This window comes from Macaca nemestrina, chromosome 2 (genome assembly GCF_043159975.1).
Source record: "Macaca nemestrina isolate mMacNem1 chromosome 2, mMacNem.hap1, whole genome shotgun sequence".
NCBI classification, from domain to species: Eukaryota; Metazoa; Chordata; class Mammalia; order Primates; family Cercopithecidae; genus Macaca; species Macaca nemestrina.
In genome coordinates, this window is record NC_092126.1 from 57,192,027 (window position 1) to 57,214,884 (window position 22,858).

Consider the following 22,858-nt stretch of genomic DNA (forward strand, 5'->3'; position numbering starts at 1 on the left):
ATTGCTAATCATACCCATGAAAGAATTATGTTAATGGAAGCAGAGTTACACAATGTGCTGTGTCAGAGGAAATACAGTAATTGTGCAGTATAATCAATGAAACATTTCTTGTTAGTGACTTATCACTTAAATGGCAAATTCTGCCTGAAGTAACTAATGTACCTGAGATACTTAAGTTGAGATAATAGGTTATAACAATATCACAAAGTTGACAATGTAAGATGAGAGGCTGGTTGTAAGGGGGTGAATCCCTATAAAAATACATTAATATAGTTAATAATCAAAATTATGTTGAAGAAAATGTGAGAATCAGAGTCAAAACTAATCATTTCTAAGTTCTTTGAGGATAAAGACTGGGTATTTTTTTTTAAATGAACCAAAAGCAGAAAATAAAAAGTGTCTATGGGGCCAGTTAGCTAACATTAATTATTAACAAAGACAAATGGGAAAGCTCTTTCTCCACCTAAAGCAGGATTCTCAGCTCCAGCAATTTGTGGGGAGATTAGGGGTTGGGTTGTCAAGAATCCTAATTTTTCAGACAAACCAGGTTCATAGACTTGATATAAAATATCCTGATCTTAAAATTTCGGTCCATAATTAAAATTAGTTATAAGTAACTATAAACATTGGTTAAAAACCAGCTCTTTGAACCAAATTCAGCGAATGGGTCATGGGTTGGGAATTTCTGTTCCTTATTGAACATGCGGCACAGTGCTAGACACATAGTGATGTTTTCCCTAATAAATATGTATTTATTGAGTGAGTGAATGAATGAATGAAATGGAGCAACCTGTAGGAATCATGCTTGATGTGATAGGAAAGGTTTGTTAGGTTAGCCTTGACTCGATGATGCTAGCTGAATAAAATATGATTTTGAAAAAGTGATATCTTTATAATATTGATTTGTTTATAGGAGGAAGGCCTTGACAGTGCTACAGTTTTATATCACTAAAAAATTACATAGTTGAGATTTTTTAAAAACTTTTTTTGTATTTTGTGTATTTTGTGTTTTGTATTTTTTTTTGTATTTTTTGTATTTTGTATTTCTGTCTGTGAAAGTCAGATATCTTTCATTGATTAATAATTTTCAAGAAACTTAAAAGCCATCAGAATATTGTCCAGAATCCTTTGAAATTTATACTAAACATCTTAAAAATAAATATAATTTTTTGTTCTTAAAAGCAAAATCTTTATTCTTCCAAAATCCTCGATAAAACATGAATTAGCTCTAGTCTTCTGCTTTTAATCACATCTTGCCAATTACAATTTTAGATGTGAGTAATTACGTCAACTTGTAAAAAAAAATCATTCTTCAGAGTAATATCACTTACCAGATACTATCATTTTGTCAAAAAAAATAAAGATCAAAAATCTATTTTTTATATAATGTATTTGACATTTAACTGTTTAAAAAACATCATGTCAGGCAAACAAAATGGGTCTGATAGCTATATCCAACCAATATGTCTACTGCCTGAGACCTCTATGTTAAAATCATTTGAAAAAAAAAAAAAACACTTTGAGACACTAGTAGTACGGATTCTTGTTGGAAACAGGAGAAGATTATTATTTCTGCAAATTATTTTTCCACTGCTCACATTCATTTTCTGGTTGCACATCTCTCAGTTCCCATTTAGTGAAGTTGAGATTTATAATTATATTTACATCTTCAAAATTAACCTATGATAAATATGTTAGAAAAAAATATATTTTATCTCCCTTGCTTCTGAAGTTCGCTGACTGATAAAGGATATAAAGAGAGGGAATCTTAGTTTGTTACGGACAAAAAGTTTAAACATAAAACTCGAATCATCGAAGAATTAAGATACTCTAGCTGATCAACCACCTGGTCCACCTAAGCATGTGCTATGTTTGGGGTTTTAAAATTTTGTTGTGTTATACTAGCAATAGCAAAATTGATGGTGGCTTCTCAGACAGTAGAAACATATCACTGTTATTATCAGAAAGTTCTGATATCACAGCCTGGATCATGGGGGGAATGGAGTCGTTTGAAGTATAAGTATCTTAAAGTTTATCACAATGTTTTATTTGTGAAGCCATGCTTCTTTTTTTATAAGCCTTCATATAAGTCCTTCTTTGGAATTTTAAAATAAACACAAATAAAAGCAATGGTAATTTTAGAAAAAAATATTATTTTGATCTCAAAAGACATATTTTTAATTTCAAACCTGTGATATGAGTGTGACTGTTGATTCTGCTAGCCTGCCATAAGACTCTTCTGTCTGTGCAGTACAGAAAGTAGAATATTTCATAGGTCATTTACAAGAATAAGTCTGTTGTCTGCTTTGTTTTCAGCTCTGAGATGGATGGTCCCCACTTCTTAAAAATGACTGCCTTCAACCAATTCACTAAGACTTTTCATTTTCACTGACACTAGACTCATCCCTCTCACAATTTTAGATGTCGCAAAACTGGGCTGGTTTACTAGTTTAGTGGCAAAATGCTAAGATTTATTAGAATGTTAGAGTTTTGAGGCTTGTGAATTGTTTCCTTTATGTTACATGTCTTTATAAGTGGCCCATAAGGGTTTATTATTAATTTTCCCTGTCACTGTTGCTCTGGATATTAATCTTTAGAGACACATCATTATTATAAGTTCTAAGGTTATTTTAAAGACAAATGCATCTGTCATCTACTACTAATAAAACTTAATGACATTCTTAACAATAAAAAATTTTCTGGTCATTTGAAAAATATCTAGACATTCTAAATTTTAAATGCCATCATTATGACATAAGAAAAATGGCCAGTTCATGGCTAATTACATCAAATAACTTTGTTGTTTAATGGATTGCAGAGTATACTTTGATATTCTCTAGATTTTGCAACCCTAAGCCTGAGATGGACTGTTTTTATTTATCCTTCATCTCTGTTAAATAATAATATACTTGCATGATCTGAGCAAAGGACAATTAATAGGACAGTTAATGCAGCATACACTAATGCATTCTCAGATTAATTAAGTGATAAAACATCCTATTCTCTAGATTTTGCAACCCTAAAATAGCCTGAGATGGACTGTTTTTATTTATCCTTCATCTCTGTTAAATAATAATATACTTGCATGATCTGAGCAAAGGACAATTAACAGGACAGTTAATGCAGCATACACTAATGCATTCTCAGATTTATTGAGTGATAAAACATCCTATATTCTGTCTGGAAAAAATACAATAATATCCTTTTTCTTCCTGGCAGAGTCAAAATATACAGCTCACTCCTCAACACTTTTCCTGTCTTAGAATATGGGAACAATTACACTGTACGGAGTTCTGGAATGGACCCTACTTTCCACTCTTATTCTAGGTGTACTCTTCAGAACACAGAATCTTCTTTAAGTAAATAACTTGGCTAGATTCATACATGAACACACAGTAACAAACTGTCACTTGTGTCTTTTTTTTTTTAAACTGAGGGTTTTGTTTGTTTTTGTGTTTGGCCCAGGGCACCCGCGCGCACGCGTGTGTGTGTGCCTATGTGAGACAGAGAGAGAGAGAGAGAGAGAGAGAGAAAGGCCTACACTTGCAATTTGTTTTGGAACTGTTTTCAAGCACACTGATTCCTTACTCTGAAAACTTTCCAAAACCCTGGAAGAATACAAGCAGTAAAACAACAAAAATGTCTTTCTTTACTGTTCGATTGCATAATAATGGGTTATAGTGTAATGAGTTTTCAACTCCTTTCAGAGGGTTAATTATCCTTTTTCGAATTCAAGCTTGTTACGGCAATGCTGCATCTCATTCTAGACTTGGGAGAGGAGTTTGTTTTCTATTCTGGACTAACAACTACGGTGAATACATCATCTAAGTGCCTTTGTTGACATGATGTGTTAAATGAATTCTAGTCTTTCCTTTTTTTTTTTTTTTTTCCTACTTAAAATAATTATTCAGTGCCACAGCACTTCATGGGGTTTTTCAAAACCAGCCTCATTTAAAATCTACCCCCAAACTGTGGTAGTGATTGTTTCATAATTTCCTCTCACTATTTACCACTTACATTTATCCTTGGACTCTCCATTCCCTACTGAGGCAGCTTTGTTAGTAGACTACTTTTCTGAAAGTCACTGAACGAGTATTGCTGCCAATCACCGCGGTGTTGAGGACTTACTTTTTTTCCCATCGGATGCCACTGCGTATGCGTTCTGCCTGCAGTTGATGATGCAGCCACAGGGCAAGTGGGTCCAGCGTTTGGACAAGACAAACACTGGGGTTACAGTGGTGGCCAGCAGGGTAAGTAGAAAGCTGAATGTCTCCAAGGGAAGGCTCTGAAACCCCACGACGTTCTGGACCACCATGTGCAGCTGCAAGGGCAAGAGAACTTCAGATCTAACCTAAAATTATACTTTGTACTTCCCAAGCCTTTTCTCCACGCACGCTGCCTCAGTTCCCTTTCCAGTTCCTTCTCCTGATTGACAGCGAGAGGGGAGCTCTGCTACGCAGCTGGCGCCCTGTCCTTGGTGGTGGGCTGTTGGGAACGGCGGGACGCACCCCGCTACGCCAGACAGCACAGGATTGGGAGGAGTTTCTGCTTTTGAGTGCCGTGTCTGCGCCCGCTGCCTATTTAAGACTCCACCAGTAAGGCACAGTCTACAACGTGGAGGACGCTAGCTGGGAAACAGGCGTTCGGGAAACCTGCATCTGGTTCTCCGAACGGTCTTTGTCGCCTCCCTAGACCCTCACCTCCGCCCATGCGCGCTCGTCACAGCGGGGCGCCACTCTGCCACCTTTTAATCGGCTTCCTCCTAGAAGGAGGAACAAAAGCCTGTTTTGTCCCCTGTCTTCTCCCTCCACAACTGATCTCTCCTCCCCTCTATGCCTCCCTGCTGAGGATGGGCGTCGTCCTTACTAGGCGGGAATGGAACGGCGAGAAAGGGATGACAGAAGGTTGAAGGGAAAAAACCTTTTAATTCCCTTTCTCCTTTTTTGAATACTCTCAGGTTTTGCTGTGTAAGACAATATCCTTGGCCACCACCAATATGGAAAACTAAGTCGCTCGCGACGGAAAGCGATCTCCACGCCCCTGACTTTTGAAAGGAGAAGCATTTAGTAGCAAAGGTTTTGCGGCCAACTAGCCCTATCCCGGACTGCCTTCCTCTATCTAAGTGCATCTCTAAAACCCAGCGAGAGACACTTGCAAGTGGACTTCACTGTGTGTCTCTTGGTGACTCCCCAAACCAGCAACACCGGTCCCGACACTCATTTACACTGTCTGGCACCCACACTCGCGCCTTGTGAGCAACTGCACTTTTACCATCATGGGCAGCCAAAGGACGACTTTTGTAAGTGCTAGGATCAAAGCGAAGCGCTTCTGCGCTACGCTCACGATGAAGCTCCTGGTGCCGTAGAGAGTCCCCCGTTTCTCACTCCTGCAGGCTCCAGCCCCAGCGGCAGCGGGCGCACCCGGTCCAAACACGGTGTCTGAGCTCGGGGAGCATCCCCTAGAGCGCCGCAGACTCGGGCCGGGAGCATCCTCTGGGGACAGGGAAACCACTCTCCCCGCAGTAGGAGGGGTTCCAGGAGTTGAAGCTCCACGGGAAATTTCCTGGTAGTTGGCGTGGAGTCTCGGCGGCTCCTCAGAACACAGCAATCGGTATGTAAGTGGGACCGAGAGGCCCACGAGGAGTCCGAAGGCCAAAGCGTACACGGTGGAGAGGAGCAGCACGTAGGAACTGGAGCAGTCCACCAGGCATCCCCAGGGCGTGCGCACGAAGGCGCCCCAGCCGCACAGCGGGAGCGCCGAGAGCAGCAGACTGGCTGTCCACACGGTCAGCGCCACGCCAAGCACCTGGCCCGATCTTCTGGAGGCTATCTGGCTCCCCACAGCCCTGTGCATCGTGTAAAAGTTGTAAGAGACTAGGAGAGTCGCCTTCAAGTTGCTAGAGAGGCCCTGGCATAAATACAATAAGGCAGATGTGGTGCATAGAAATTGGAAGTAACCGGGGACCTCGTTTGGCCACTGCAAAAACATGAAGATGGTCACCGACAGGACGCTCATGAGATCATCCACAGACCAGGAAGCCACAAGCATGGACACAACAGTTCTGTTCTGCATCTTCAGCAGTGAAATTAGTGAATAAATGCTGCCCACCAAGGCTGCAAAAGTCAGGAGACATGTCAAGCAAAAAAGATAGATATTCAGAGTTCCTGGCGGATTTAAAAGGTCCGTAGAATTATGATTCTCTTTCCACAGGCTAGAGTCATTTGTTGATAAGTTACTGAGAAATAAAGACATTGTCCTTGGTCAATATTTAATTTCTCTTATCAATGAGTCTGATAGTTTTCTCAAAAGAAAGACTGGCTGCTGCAAATCAGATTTCATTTCTCCTACCAAGTTCCCCTCTAGATGTTCTCCCGGTCAGTCCTGCAGGAAATGGTCAGGCATGTCTCCTTTAGATCTGACTCAAGCTATATTTAAAAATTAGGTTCCATTTCAAGCATAAAAAAAAAAAAAACCCGAGCAAACAACTTTTCAACATTCCAACTAAAAACAAAGCGAAAACTCCTTCCCACCGTCAAGTTTCAGGGAATAAAGAAAAAAAAACAACAACAACAAAAAACCAACTCTTCAGGTACATTGAAAACCAATGATGTCTGGATCCTTTGGGGTTCTTCTTACGGAGCAAAGCAGCTTGTAGCTTGAGATAACCAAACTCTGTTCACTTTTAAGAGCAGTAAAATGATGCATTTGGTTGCAGAGCTGGATTCAAAGGCAGGAGATTGTCAGGTAGGTTTCAGCTTTGAAGGTAGAGAGAAAGAAAGAGAGAGAGAGAGAGAGGGCGAGCGTGAGCCAGTCAGAGGGAGCTTGTGCACAGAATTCCATCTGAACTGCTGTGTTCTTCAATCAGCCTGTGATCCTCAGAGCTGCAGGAAGGAGGAGTCAGCTCCAAGCAGGAGAGAAGCAGGAAAAAAAGGGAGGGGAGTTCAGTGTGTGAACAAAATGATACACATATATCTTAGCCTGCCTCTTTCAAAGCAAGAAACAATGTCCTTGCTAAGCTTCCCCTTTGGTTTCAACATGTAAAACTAGTCCAAATACTTGCTCAGGCTTGATGTGAACTACAAATATCACCTGTGAGAGGTCTAAGCTACTCCAGTAACTAAGGGACTGCTTTTATTCTTATCTAGACTTCCTGCTTCTTAATCCAGTGGAGGAAGAATATAATCAATGCCATGTATAAGAATAAGATGAAGGAGATTTCTTTTAAAAAATTAGTGTACTTAAGATTATCGTTATAGTCCTCATTACTCTAAATGGGATTATGCAGAATCTTTGGATAGAGTCACACTAGCTTTAGACATTTATTTATAGCTATTTATTTTCTGTCAATGGCATCAAGTAAGCAGGCTGTCATTCGAATAAATGATATGTCTAACTTTCCATAAAGTCCGATGATATTATACAGGGCCTAAAAGGAAGAGCACCCTACATTTTTAACCAGAGTATTTGGGACATGCAATAGTTTGTATCTCTGAATGGTCAATTTTGCAAGATGAGTGATTTAGCAAAGAAGTAACTAACAGAAGTACTTCTGGTCCAGCATTTCCCAGTAGGGTAGCATTCTTCTCAGCTCAGCCTCATGACCAAATGGTTGCATTCTCCCACATAGTGCTGGAGGTCTAAATGGAAACAGGGGAAGGGAAAGGAAACAGTTGATATGACAATGATTTAATAACTGGAAGTAGTAATAGAACTGCAATCATTCTTTTCATTTTAGAAATAACTGAAGTATCATTTTGAACCTGAATCTGTTCAAGTAGAAAATGATTGCATTAGTCATTGCCAGTCACACCCTTCAATAAACACAGCAGGTATTTCACTTATCTTGATATGTTGATTGTTTGATTTTCCCCCTCACTCAGCAAATGGAAACAAAAACCACATGTAACAGCTAGGTCAGCACTCTAGCTCTCCCTACTGATAGTATAGACTGTGTAGGGCTGTGTGAGTAAGAAAGGTTGGGCATACATTCATTTAAAAATAACATTGTTTCAGAAAGCATGATGAAAAACAAATCTTATTTTTGAAGACTTCAAAGTTTGACATGCCATTCTGCCTCTTCTCACAAACCTTATTCTTCCTTGCTATGGCAAAAATATTATTCTTCAATATGGTACTGAATCCTGCATTTTCAGTTAGTTTGGGCAGTAAGTCTCAGATTGTTAATATGCAATGAATAGAAATTAATAATAGCTACTGTAGTACCATTTCAGGTCTGAGAACATTTCCTCTATTATTACTATCATTTCTGGGTTTTCCATTAAATCGTTAAATATAAATTAGGAAAAGAGATACTTAATCACCATATTGTACTGTTCTTTAGGATATTACAGAAGAAACAAGAATGTTTAGCACACTTCCAAAGGTTGGTAGTAGAACTGCAGCCAGGAGAGAGCTAGTAGAGAAATCTGAATTTAACTTTAGACTCTGCTATTGCAGGATAGGTAACCTAGGACAAAAATTCTAGTACTTTCTCTGAGTGTCTGTTTCTGCATCTGTAAAATAAAGAGTCGTCTTAGTCAGTTTTGGGTTGCCAAAACAGAACACCACAAACTGTGAAATTTATAAAGAAAAAAACTATTTCTCATAGTTCTGAAGGCTGGGAAATTCAATATCAAGGTGCTAGCATCTTGTAAGGGCCTTCTTGCTGCATCATCCCATGGTAAAAGGTAGAAGGGCAAGAGAGAATGAGAGAAAGAAAGAGAGAAAGAGGGGGCTGAACTCACTTCTTTTTTTTTTTTTTTAATAAAGATCCAGGGTCTTGCTCTGTCACCCAGGTTGGTGTGCAGTGGCACCATCATCCAACTCCTGGGCTCAAGTGATTCTCCTGCCTCAGCCTTCCAAGTAGTTGGAACTACAGGTTTAAGCAACCACGCACAGTTTTTTGTTTTTTGTTTTTGTTTTTGTTTTTGTATTTTTTAGAGGCAAGGTCCTCACTATGTTGCCCAGGCTGGGGTCAAACTCCTGGCCTCAAGTGATTCACCCACCTCAGCCTCCTAAGGTGTTGGGATTGTAAGCGTGAGCCTCTGCACATGGTCTCACTTTTATAATAAGCCCACCTTCTGTAACTAACCCACTTCTGAGGTAATGGCAGTAATTCACTCATGAGAGCAGAACCCTCGTGATCGAATCGTCTCTTTTTAGGCCCCACTTTCCAAGACTCTTGCACTTGTATTAACTTTTCAACACATGAGCTTTGGGGGACACATTCAAAGCACAGTGAGGGGTTTGACTGGATTATTTTTAGAGACCTTTCCTGTTCTAAAATTAAATGATATAATTTTGGCCGGGCGCAGTGGCTCACGTCTGTAATCCCAGCACTTTGGGAGGCTGAGGCGGGTGGATCACAAGGTCAGGAGATCGAGACCATCCTGGCTAAAACGGTGAAACCCCGTCTCTACTAAAAATACAAAAAATTAGCCGGGCGCGGAGGCGGGCGCCTGTGGTCCCAGCTACTCGGGAGGCTGAGGCAGGAGAATGGCGTCGGCCCGGGAGGCGGAGCTTGCAGTGAGCCGAGATCGCGCCACTGCACTCCAGCCTGGGCGACAGATCGAGACTCCGTCTCAAAAAAAAAAAAAAAAAAAAAGATATAATTTTTAAGTTCAGTTAACCTTATCTCTATTTTATTTCCTGCCTACTTTACAATAATCATCATTGTCATCTAATAAGAGGTGGAAGCCAGCAAGAACTAATGCTTGGGTCTGCCTGATTTCTCCTTCTCAGTGATAGCATGGAGGCAACTGTCTATATAAAGGTAGTATAAGATTCAAGCAGCCTGAAATCTCGAGCCAACTGAGAGATTAAGGCTTGCTCTGGAGATCTGTATGAACCTAAAGCAAGTTTTGCATGAATGAGAGGTAAAATTTATTGTGTAAATCACTGAATTTGGGAAGTTGACCGATACTGGATAATATCCTAGTTCATCCCAATATTGTTAGATGTATTATTGCTCCCCTTTCATAGGTGAGAAAACAGAGGCATGAGAGATTAATTGATTTGTCCAAAGTCACACATTTATTAAGTGGTGGAGTCAGATTTTAAAATTGTAGTTTAGTTCTGTATTCTTAATCACAACAGATACATATTTGCTAGTAACTCCCTTTTAGTTCTCCATCCTTGGGAACACTTCCAATGGATGTTGATAATCATAAAGTTTTATTTCTGCTTTTCTTTCTTTCAAAGATGTTTGAAATGTCTCGTTTTATAAAATTTTAATCTGCAATATTTTACCAGGTTTTATATTTTATAATGTATTATATATGTATCTACAACATATATAAATATATGTTTTATAATGCGTTATATGTATTATAAATGTATATATGTATTTATAATGCATTATATATATTATAAAACATAAAGGTTGGTAAAAGATGGTTTGTAAATTGAGTTAATGAACATTATTATGGATCAGTGAAGAGTTTCTTGAAAATTATAAACCCTCTCTTGAGCCATAATTTCATTTTCTTTAAGATATCCTCCTGAGGGAAAAAAAATCACTCTCAATGCATTTTAAATAACCAAAATAACTTTTAGGAGACCATGAAGAAAGATTTCTAAGAAGCTTCTTTGTGCCTTAAAAAATCTTACTCAGTTCCCGTGAGTGAGCTTTGTTCATCTCTCTCATGTGTAACAGAAATTTATATCTTCAATGATTGTAAATTCTGTCTTTAAATTTGTTAATGCAAATTTACATTAATTTAAATAAAAATTACTGTTCTGCCAGAACGGCTTAGGTGAAGACATTTATTTTTATCCCACTGCTGCTTTGGCTACTTTAAAACATGTACCATATGTAATATAGCATTATAAACTGTTAAACAACCTACAGAGTGCTAAATTACAGAAATTTTACAGGAATAAATTACAGACAATTTAAACAACCTGCAGAAAATTACATGGCAATAATTCCATTAAGCTCATAGTTTATGAAGCCCTGATGTAATTATATCTTTGCAAAGCACTACAGGCAATTTATTTCTCTAAAAGTCCACACTACATCTAAAAATTCTCAGAGCATCACATCTGAAAATCCTCAAAGACTAGGAAATAGTGTAAAAAGTTATAGTTGAATATTATAAAATAACATTCTTAGCAATGTGGGGCTTTAACAATAAAAAAGTTACCACAGGACCAAATGAAATGGTTTAGTTTGTTTTATAAAAATAAATAAAGCATCATAGATAAAGTTAATCATGAAGGTATTTTTTTTTCTGTTTTTAGAAATAGCGTGCTATGCACCCAAAACATTAAGAGTACTGGCTTAGCATAAGATGCTTACAAACTTATCAACAAATCTCAAGTGAAATATCCATAAATTATTCAATTTCATGCATAAAACATAAAAGTCATATCTTATCAATGCAAATAGATATGAGTATATAAATTTATAATTTATATAATTGTATATATATCTGTATTATATAAAATACATGCATATTCTGCTTCAGCTGATAGTTTTCCAAGAAAGTGGCTAGCAGTTTGGCATCATAGGAGAACCCAAATGCTGTGATTTATTTTCTTCTTTATCAATGTATCATTAAAAACCTACAGTATCTTAGTACTATCTAATAACTATGAGTTAAGGACACAATTTCACATGACTCCAAGTCAGAGAGACTTTTTTTGTGAATATAATCTTTAGAAACCTGATTAATATGCTGTCAGTTCAAAGACAGTACTTGACATTTGTGGGGATTGTTTTAAAGGTCTCTCAAATGGGAAATTATATATTTTTTAAACCGATTCCATGGATAAGACACAAAAATGTTAAAGAGATGTGTGTTTATGTATAAAAGTAGACCAGCTAGAGAGAAAAAGCTTTCTCATTAGTGGATGTTGTTTATTCAATTTTAATAATACTCATTCTGGACATGGATCTTAACCACAGTAGTTATGTAACTTCTACCTAGCCATACAATAAATATATCTGGAGGAGAGCTTTTATATAGAGCTGTGTGAAGCCGTTAAATGGATTGGGAATGACTCAACCCATCCCACAGAATAAAAATATAAATAACGTACTGCCATCCTAAGCATAATAATATACTAGAAACATTCATTCATTCATTTATTCAACAACTATTTGAGTGTTTAGCAATCAGACAATGTACATTAGTGGTAGACAGAACATTGTAGTTCCTGTTCTTGTGAATCTTACAGTTTAATCATTTTTCATATTATCACTTTCCTTAAATTCCTCTTTTTGAAAATAACCTCTCATCCCAAGGGACTCAATATACTAAATAATTAATGCCTGGGATGAGAATGCTCTGATGCAAAAAAAAAAAAAAATTTGACTAAGCCTTAAGTTAGTAATGAGGTAATGCAAGGCGAACCCTTGTGCCTTATTATGAGGTCCACTTAAGTTACAAGATTTCAAAGAAATTCTTTTAACATCTCAGTATTTCAAAAATAGAATATTACCCTGAGTTAATTACTGTCACTATAAATGATATGCAAGGCAGTTCTGCCATTAATTTTTAGTTTCTTTTTCATTAGCTAGCTGGTGAAAACCGTTATGTAGTTATGAGAATAGTTTTTGGTTCTGATATGGTCCCTTTCTCTTCATCTTGCATGGTTTATGTTATGCTAATCCATGATGATTATGTGCCACCCCCTGCACCCTCATTATTTCTGTCCCATACCGGGATGTATTGGGGTATTGCTCCTTTTAAAATAATGTCTTTCTTAGCATTTTCAGAAATATCTCATTCTTTACACGTACAATTGCTCAACATTTGCTTTAAGTACCAAAAGTTAATCAACCATGTTCTCAAAGATGGTTGCTCTTTCCAATCCTTTGCAAAATGAATGACATACATGGCCCTGGAAGTAATTTTGCTAAGTGCTATAGCTTTACTTTTTAACCTGAGCACTCTGTGCACCCTTTAAGCATCATTATCTTGTCTTGAGGTGATATCTGGAGCATGTAATGGGAAATATGTTTTATCTTATGTCTTTCAGCGAAAACCAACTGTGTTATTGAGTCTAAGCTTTCCTCACTAAGTTAAAACAAGGACTTTGAAAGATTTCTTGGTTTATTTTAGGGGTTGGCAAACTATGACCTGTTTTTGTACATAAAGTTTTATCAGAACACAGTCACACCCATTCATTTACTTTTTCTTAAATGGTTGCATTCAAGCTACAACAACAGAGTTGAACTCTGAGTAGCTCTGAAAGGTGCTATGTGAACAAGAAAGCCCTTTTCAAAAAACATTTTGTTGATTCTTGGTTTATATGAAGGAGGAACATTTCAATGTAAAATTATCTCTTATTGGTAGAGTGTTTGGGTCATTTGTGAGATTTAGACATGTCCATATACCCTGTCTATTCTAAAATACATAATAATATGCTATAGTATGTAATAAAATGTTATATTTATACATACATTATGTATAATTATTAATAATAACATTAATGGGAACAATATCAATGGCTAATATTTTAGTTCTTATAATGTGCTAGACATTCTTCTAAGCTATTTACATATATTGACTAATTTAATTTCACAACCTCATGATATGGGTATTAGGTTTAGCCCCATTTTCCAGACAGAGGAACTGAAGCAGAGGTTAAATGACCAAACTATAGCCACACTGCTGGTAATCGAAGGGGTTAGGATTGAACCTGATTATTCAGAGACGGAACCCTGGCTTATAGGGACAGGATGGTAAGTGCTTTATTTTTCTGCCCTATTCTCTGGATTTCTTGCCTTTCCAAGCATACTGTGAGCCTCAATAAATCAGAGTGATTGCTAGCGAAGAGAACTTCTTGAGGCAATACACATTTTACAGTTCCTAAATCAGCAGATGGCCTCCTGTTATTTCTTTTCATTTAGTATCATTGAGCTCCAAGGTCTTACAAAAATTACCTCAGTAGCTTTTAGTTTCCTAAAAAAGTTAGGTTTTGTCCAAACTCTGCACTTGAGATGTTAAAGCACGCAAACAAAATCATTTGTTCACTGCAATTCAGTAACAATTAGAAATTAAATTGATCTCCCTCATTTTCCTCATGCCTTGTCTACTCACAAAGGTGGAAGTGTCTTTAAGATCTGTAGTGAGAAATACCCCTAGTTTGGTGTATTCAGGAGTGCAGTGGTGCAATTACGGCTCAATGCGGCGTCGACCTCCCAAGCTCAAACCATACTCCCACCTTGTTTTTTGATTTTTGTGTAGAGACGCGGTCTCACTCTCTTGCCCAGGCTGGTCTTGAACTCCTGGGCTAAAGTGATCTGTCTGCCTTGGCCTCCAAAGTTCTGGGATTACGGGCACGAGCCACCATGCCCAAACTTTAGGTGCATTCGAAGTTAAGCATTTATGAAGGACTTTTAAAATTTTTGAATGAAAGAAAAACATGGCAAGGGCTTAAAAATAAGAATCCTGCAAAGGTGAAAATTGATATCATTTCTCTAGTTACTGTAGTGGAGAAGTTAGAATCTGATAACCCAAATGTCTCGTTGTGGATTTCCTTGAATCCTTCAACAAGTCACTTAATCTATGGCTGAATTCCACTATCTTCATAAACATAGTAATATCTATCTTGAAGAACTTTTAAAGCTTAGATGAAAAGCAGATCAGAATAACAAAAGTCACTGTATACACAATTAAATTCTCCATTTGATGCTCAGATTAATAAGCTTTGCAATGAAAAGAGAGGAGAGAAAGGGAAGTGGAAGCCAGAGAGAGAGAGAGAGAAGAGAGAGAAGAGAAAAGGGAAGGAAGAAAGATAATACATAGTGGACTTGAATTTGAGGTGTCCGAGCAGATGTATTCTGGTGCTTGTGTCAAGGCATTGGAATTTAAAGAAATATGGCCAGCCCAGAAAGGTTAGGGATATAGACAAGTTAATAGACAAAGATTACACATTTTAAAGTTTATTTGTTTTAAAAAAGATTTGAGATGAATGCCATTAAGTCAGACTTGAAAATGGGCTAAATGTAACTAAAGATATAGCAAACAACAGTCACAAAAGTACAAAAAACACTACCTTCTCCTCGTGCAGCAGTTATGACTATTGGCAGTTTCACGTGTACATACAAATGAAATCTACACTTACATATATCTCAATATCTTGTTCTTTCATGAATCAAATTTCATTGGAGACCGCATCATATCATCACTTAATTATTTTTATATTACTATTTTGTATTTTATTTTATGGATAAACTATAATTTATTTAATTATTTTCTCATTGAAGTACGTATTAGTTTTTTTCCTATTATTTTGCTTTACAAAACAATCCCAAACGCTGTCTACAAGAGACTCACTTTAGAGCCAAAGACACAATAGGTAAAAGTGAAAGGATAGAAAAAGATATTTCATGCAAATAGTAAGAAAAAAGAGAGCAGATTATTGTAATACCAGACATTAGAGACTAAACAAAAAAATGCTTACAAGAGACAAAAAAAGACATCGTATGTTAATAAAAGTATCAATATAACAAGAATACATAACAATAAAAAACATTTATGTATCTAATATCAGATCATCAAAATATACAAAACTGGGCCGGGCACAGTGGCTCATACCTGTAATCCCAGCACTTTGGGAGGCCGAGGCGGGTGGATCACCTGAGGTCAGGAGTTCAGGACCAGCCTGGACAACATGGCGAAACCCCATCTCTACTGAAAATACAAAAAGTAGCCGGGCGTAGTGGCGCGTGACTGTAATCCTAGCTACTTAGGAGACTGAGGCAGGAGAATTGCTTGAACCTAGAGGCTGAGGTTGCAGTGAGCTGAGATCGTGCCACTGCACTCCAGCCTGGGCGACAGAGAGAGACTCAGCCTCATCAAAATAAAAAAAAGAAAATACTCAAGGCTGAATAATGTTCCATTGTATGTATGCATCACATTTTGTTTATCATTTTATCTGTTGATGGACATTTGGGTTGCTTCCATCTCTTGGATATTGTAAATAGCGATGCTATAAAAATTCATGTGCAGATATCTCTTTGAGATTCCGCTTTAAATTCTTTGTATATATACCCAGAAGTGAAATTGTTGGGTCACGTGGTAGTTCTATTTTTATTTTTTAAAGGAATCATCATATTGTTATTCATAGTGTTTGCACCGTTTTATAGTCCTACTAACAATACATAAGGGTTTAAATTTCTCTGCATCCTTGTCAACACTTGCTATTTTCTTCTATTGATAGTAGTCTTTGCTATCACTTTTTCATTTAAATTTTTACCTGTTGAATTTATTTTGGCATAAGAACTTAGAAAAGAACATTATTTTATTTTTATTTCCCAAGAAGCTATTCAGTTGCACCAACATAATCTTATGTATTCTATCTTTTCCCGCTGGATTTGATATGACACCTTTAATATACAGGTATAATAATTTCCCATATGAATTACGTCTATTTACGACTTTCTTTTCTGTTCTAGAGATTATTTTCTGTTGATTCATCCAAAGAAGTAATATTTTTCAATGAATTCCATTGAAGTATAGCATGAATACAGAAAAGTGTGCAAATGGTAAGTGTGCAAATCAATAAGTTTTCAGAGAGTGAACTAACCTTGAAGAAAAACACATTAGCAGAGTGTAAGAAGCTGTGTTGTTCTCCTTCTAGTTACTACCTTTCCTCCCACAACCACTATGCTGATTTTTAATCTGTATTATTGATTAGGTTTCCTTGGAATGATAATGTAATTTTGTATGTCTAGCTTCATTTGTTCAACATAATGTTTGTAAAATGTATTCATGTTTTGGAATATAGTGGTTTGTTCTTTCTCTTTGATGTATAGTATTTAAGTTTATGAACCTTCCACAATTTATTTATTAATTCCAACACAGATGAACATATGTGTTTTTGCCAGTTGGGGGATATTTCAAAGAAATGTTGGTACAGTTTACCTTTGCAAGCTAACTTGCCAAGCTTGCTACAGTTTCTTGGCAAAAGACATAGAATTCTTGGTTGAGAAATAAAAGACTGCAACAGCAGTACTCAAAATACTATCATTTTCTTTTGCCAGTTTCCCAACCCCAAATTCCTAGAGGAACAGGTGCAGAGGGTCAGGTAACATCCATGCATACCTTAAGAGTTGTTAGAGAAGAGGAACCCTGAGTTTAGAGAATGCAAATACAGTCATGCGCCACATAATGACATTTTGGTCATAATGAAGTTTCAGTCAATGACAGACTGTATATAGAAAGGTGGCCCCATATGAGTGGAACAATTCCTGTTGCCTAGTGACACTGTAGCTGTCATAACATTGTAGCACATTAGTCACATGTCTGTAGCATTAGTCACATGTTTGTGGTGATGCTAGAGTTTTTGTCTCTATTTTTAATTCTATTTTTGGAAGGAAGGATGGCTGATTTTGTAGAGAAGAGTTGGGTAAAATTATGTTTTCACCATCTTTGTTTGGAAGTCTCTTTAATAAATAGCTAGTGTAAACAAACCTATTGTGCTGCTAGTCCTATACAAGTCTAGTGCATACAATTACATGCAGGACGTAATACTTGATAATAATGATAAATGACTGTTACTAGTTTACATATATACTGTACTATGCTTTTAATTGTTATTTTAGATTTTGCATCTTATACTTACAAAAAAGAAGTTAACTGTAAAATAGCCTCAGGCAGGTCCTTCAGGAGGTAATCCAGAAGAAGGCGTTGTCATCATAAGAGATCACAATTCCATGCATGTTGTTTCTCCTGAAGAACTTCCAGTGGGTCAAGATGTGGACATGGAAGGCTGTGATATTGATGATCCTGACTCTGTGACCCTGTGCAGGCCTAGGCTAATGTGAAGCGTCTTAGTTTAAAAAAAAATATTTAAGAAGTAAAAAAAATTTAAAATTAAAAATATAAAAAGTTTGTAGAATAACTATATAAAGAGAGAAGATATTTTTGTTTAACTGCATAATGTGTTTGCATTTTAAGCTAAGTGTTATCACAAAAAGTCAGAGTGAAAAACATTTTAAGTTTATAAACTTACAGAAAGCTAAGGTTAATTTATTATTGAATAAATAATTTTAAAAAATAAATCTAGTATAGCCTAGGTATACAGTGTATATGAAGTCTACAATGGTGTATCGTGAAGTTCCAGGCCTTCACATTCACTCATCATTCATTCACTAACTCGTCCAGAGCAACTTTTAGTCCTGCAAGCTTCTTTCATGGTAAATGCCCTGTAGAAGTACAGCATTTTATCTTTTATACCACTATTTTACTGTATCTTTTTAATGTTTAGATATGTTTGGATACACAAATATTTAGGCAAATATTGTGTTAACAATTGCCTACAGAATTCAATACAGTAACATGTATAGTCACATGCTGTACAGGTTGGCAGTCTAGGAGCAATAGGCTGAACCATCTAGCCTAGATGTGCAGTGGGCTATACTATCTAGGTTTGTGTAAACACACTCTATGATACTAGCATAATCCAGTGGCAAAATCGCCTGAGGACACATTTCTTAGAACATATCCCTATCATTAAGTGACACCTGATTGCAGTTTATAATGAGAATACCTGCCTGCCCCTTACGCTGGAGACACTATCCCTTTCTTCCAAGGCTGTAAACAAATTTGCCCTTTATTTTGGAAGGAGATAGTTTATTTTTCTTCCCAAGCTGTTTAGTATACAAACTGCACTGAAAAGAGAGTGTAGAAAAAAGGGTAGTTGGTTTCTTGCAAAACATGCAGAAACATGAGAGACCCATGGAGAATTGTCTCCCCACAGGAATAGGACAAGGCTATCCACTACTGGCATTACTATTTAATGTATCATTAATAATATTACCAGTGCTATGAGGAAAAATACGAACAGAGTTTGAAAAGGATATATGTAAATAAAAAATTACCATAATGTGCAGATGAAATTATCGTAAGCATAAAACTACCCAGAGAATTTACAGATACATTATAACTGCTACAAAGGGAATTCAATTGTCGGGTATAAGATCAATTTTAAAAAATCAGTAGCAGGAACAAACAACTTAAAAAATCTAATAAAATACTTATTTTCATAATTTCATTCCTTGAAACACTAAAAGTTATGAAGTATTTGAGGAATTAGTTTAACCAGTAACACTCAAACTCTACTTAGAGAAAACTTGAAAGCTTTAATCAAAAAGGCATAGAAGATGATCTAAATAGATAGAGAGATTCCATGATTCTGGATAAAGTGACTTAGTATTAAAATGATATAATTATTTCTAAAAATATCTACATATTAAATATAATCCACATAAAAATTCAAGTTGAATTTCTTGAGAAGTTCAATAAGCTTAAATTACTTGGAACAAATAGAGGTCCATGAAAAGCTAAGTCAGTTTTATAAAAAAGCCACAATACATACAACAAAGCTATTGTTGTAAAGGTTGTATGGTATTAATACAAGAACATATGAAGTACCAATACAACAGAAGACAGTTCAGGGACAGGCTGAATGTATATGACAACTTATTGTATTTCAAGCATGAACGCATGAAGTACAGGCTGTAGGGTAGGTGATAATGGGAAAACTGACTTACTTTATGGAGAAAAATAAAAATGGCTCCTGATGTTGTAACACAAGGAAGTGTAATTTTAGATGGATTAAATACCTAAATATAGAAATGAAAACTTAAAAAAAAAGTTGTTTGCAATTTGGTACAGTGAAGATCTTTTTCATTAAACCTTAAAACACCAACTACAAAGCAATAATATTGATGAAGCTTTTTACATCAAAATTTAGAATTTTTGCTATAAAACAAATACCATGCCTAAGGTTTATGGAGAGGTGAAAAAAGGAAAGAATATTTTTGTAGTTGCTAGAACTGAAGAAAAACAAATGATTAGCATCTATTGAAAGGAATAGCTCCAAATCAATAGTAGGAGGACAACTGTCCTGATGGAAAAATGAGAAAAGTGTACCAACAGGCAATTTATGAAAGAAGATATACTAAAAGCCAAGAAGTATGTGAAGAGGTGTTAAAAATAGAGAACTAAACATTAAAACAATTATGAGATATCATTTTACACTTATTAGACCAACGAGAATAGGAAAGGTGAATAATGCCAAGATTTGACAGGGTTATGAAGACATGGGAACATTTTTCATTGCTGGCGGAAGTATAGAGTGATGTATTCTAGGAAAGCACTCCTTAGGGAAATTAATTCCTTAATTCCATACCTATAACCTGGTAGGAACGTGAATTTTTTTATGAATTAATAAGTGGACACGTAACAGGATATTCATTATACCTTAGTTATGTGGGTGGTGAACTGGAGGTGACCTGGGTGTCCATAACTGGAAGAGAGGATACATAAAATGCGACAGATAACATACAGCAGTCAAAAGCACTGGTGTTAGCAAAATTAAAAAAAAAAAAGGAAAAACAAAATAAAAAAAAACTACATTGGTGATTTGTACACAGAGCAATATAGATGGATCTTAGAAAGCTGGTTGTTTAAAAGAAAAATTTAAGAAAGAAAAGGAAAATGTATGACATAGTATTATTTACAGATGTCAGAAATACACTAAAGCCTTAACTCATATTTTGTAAGTACACATGCGAACAACAGTGTATATATTAAACAAAATAGATTAGATGCCTAAGGTGTAAGGGAAATAGCAATGAGGGATAGAAATAAAGGAGAAAGGGGGAAAATCATCCATTTCTTCTGGGTTTTCAAATATATGTGCATACAGTTGAGAAAAGCTTTTTGTAACAATTCTTACAATTTTTTTGTATCTTAGCTATTTTTCTCCTTCTAAATTCCTTTTTGAATATTTGTGTTTTGGCACTTTTCTTTCTGGATTAGATTGTAGTGGGTAGTCTATTTTATTGTTTTATTCAAAGTACCAGCTTCTGGATTATTTACTAATTCAGTTTTCATTTTTTAAAACTCTTTATATTGACAAGTCAAATTATTCTTTTTTTTTTTTAACTTGGATTGCATATTTCATTAGTTATTCTCATTTGTTCTTGTGAGGTAATGTGGATGCTTGAGGTTATTTATTTGTTTATTTTAGCTGAACTCCATTATAGCTGAATCCCCTGGGTTCTGATTTGAAGTGAGAACGGAAGTGTTAGTCTGTATGTGCTGAAACCAAATGGTAACTTTCCAATCGTGATTCTATTGTTGCCTATGGAAAAACAGTTATTGAGTAAACTAGCCTCTTTTCTTTTGAGCTCAAATGATTATTGCTCTTTTATTTCTAACTGTGTGAATGTATTTATTTCATGGAATCACTGAACGTCAATCTGGAATTACATTCTGACCTCAACGACATAATTTTCCACTCACAATAAGATTTTTTTCTGCTTAAAAACTGGATAATTTTCTGTTGTTAGCTTTGATTGTTTCCTTCGCCTTTTCCCTGGGTATGGTGAACATCAACGTCTCTTTAAGGTGCCTCCTCATAAAACATGCATCAGATTTGCACAGACTGAGCAGCACAGGAGGAGGCAGATGAAGGAGAAAGTAGAGGTGTCATATTGCTTGCATAATCTCTATTTCAAAAGTTATGTGCAATTTAGACTGCTTTTCACTTGGCCCTAAAATTATCTGAGAGAGTTTTTATTCTGATTTCTAGGCGGGAGGATATGTTTTCATATTTTTTAAACATAATTACTGGTTTTATTATATTGGATGAGAGAAGGTGACCTATTATTTTAAGTTTTGGAATGAATTTAGGTTTTCTTGATAGTGTAATATTTGATTTGTTTTTATGAAATCTTCACAGGCGCTTGAAAAGAAGATATATCCTCTTGATAGAGCATTTGGCACTGAATTTTGAATAAGTCTGTTTCTGGACAACTACAGAGACATGCTTGCTCTTGTCATCTTCCCATCACATTCACCAAAAAATTCTCTGCACTAGTCATCAAAGATGGAGTTTTTTTGTCTCTATTTTTTTTTTTTTTTTTTCTTGAGACGGAGTCTCGCTCTGTTGCCCAGGCTGGAGTGCAGTGGTGCAATCTTGGCTCACTGCAAGCTCCGCCTCCCGGGTTCACGCCATTCTCCTGCCTCAGCCTCCCCAGTAGCTGGGACTACAGGTGCCCGCCACCGTGCCTGGCTAATTTTTTGTATTTTTAGTAGAGACGGGGTTTCACAGTGTTAGCCAGGGTGGTCTCGATCTCCTGACTTCATGATCCACCCGCCTTGGCCTTCCGAAGTGCTGGGATTACAGGTTGTCTCTATTTTTAATTCTATTTTTGGAAGGAAGGATGGCTGATTTTGTAGAGAAGAATTGAGTAAAATTATGTTTTCACAATCTTTGATTGGAAGTCCCTTTAATAACTATTTTAAAATACAATTTGATGATAATGATTATAATGTCCAAGTTAACCATTTTGAACGTAAGAATGTATTTACTTTAAGTCAAAACAAAGAGCCTAGGTTGTGACCTGACTAGGCAAGTTTTATAATAAAAATTGTTCATAATTCTTCATAGGATTCCTCCAATCTTCTCTTTGTATTGGATTTTATTGTTCTGAAGATCTTTAGGATCTTCCTAGAGGATTCTAAAATGAATCCTGAAATAATTTTTTTTATAGGCTTTGGATGTAATGGGATTTGTCCTATAAAAATAAGGAGCACTTATATGTTATAAATATTTACAATATAATATAATATACATATTATAGTGACATTAAAGATGATGAATAGTATCAATTGATGACAATATAAAGAATGAAAATGGATTTTAATGTATATTGATAATGGATCAAACTTCTGTAAATAATGATTGTAAAAGAGTAAAGGAAAATCTACATTATAATTTTCTCTTTTTACAGCCACGTAGGAAGAAGACTAGACTGTATAGTGTCACAAACAGAGTATAACTTTTTCAACAAATATTTGTTTTTTGAGTTAAGCTGCCTTTGTAAAAAAAA

General features: G+C 36.1%; 1 protein-coding gene across 1 annotated transcript in view; it reads right to left on the minus strand.

The window, feature by feature from the left end:
- Positions 1-6,828, minus strand: part of LOC105499004 (G protein-coupled receptor 149) — a 90,604-nt gene extending 83,776 nt beyond the window's left edge. The window contains exons 1-2 of the mRNA XM_011771391.2: positions 5,272-6,828; positions 4,129-4,321 (exon numbers count right to left, since the gene is read on the minus strand). Of these exons, the coding sequence (XP_011769693.2) occupies positions 4,129-4,321; positions 5,272-6,252 (1,174 nt within the window). The 5' untranslated portion in view covers positions 6,253-6,828. The remainder of the gene's footprint in view (positions 1-4,128; positions 4,322-5,271) is intronic.
- Between the last annotated feature and the right edge of the window lie 16,030 nt (positions 6,829-22,858).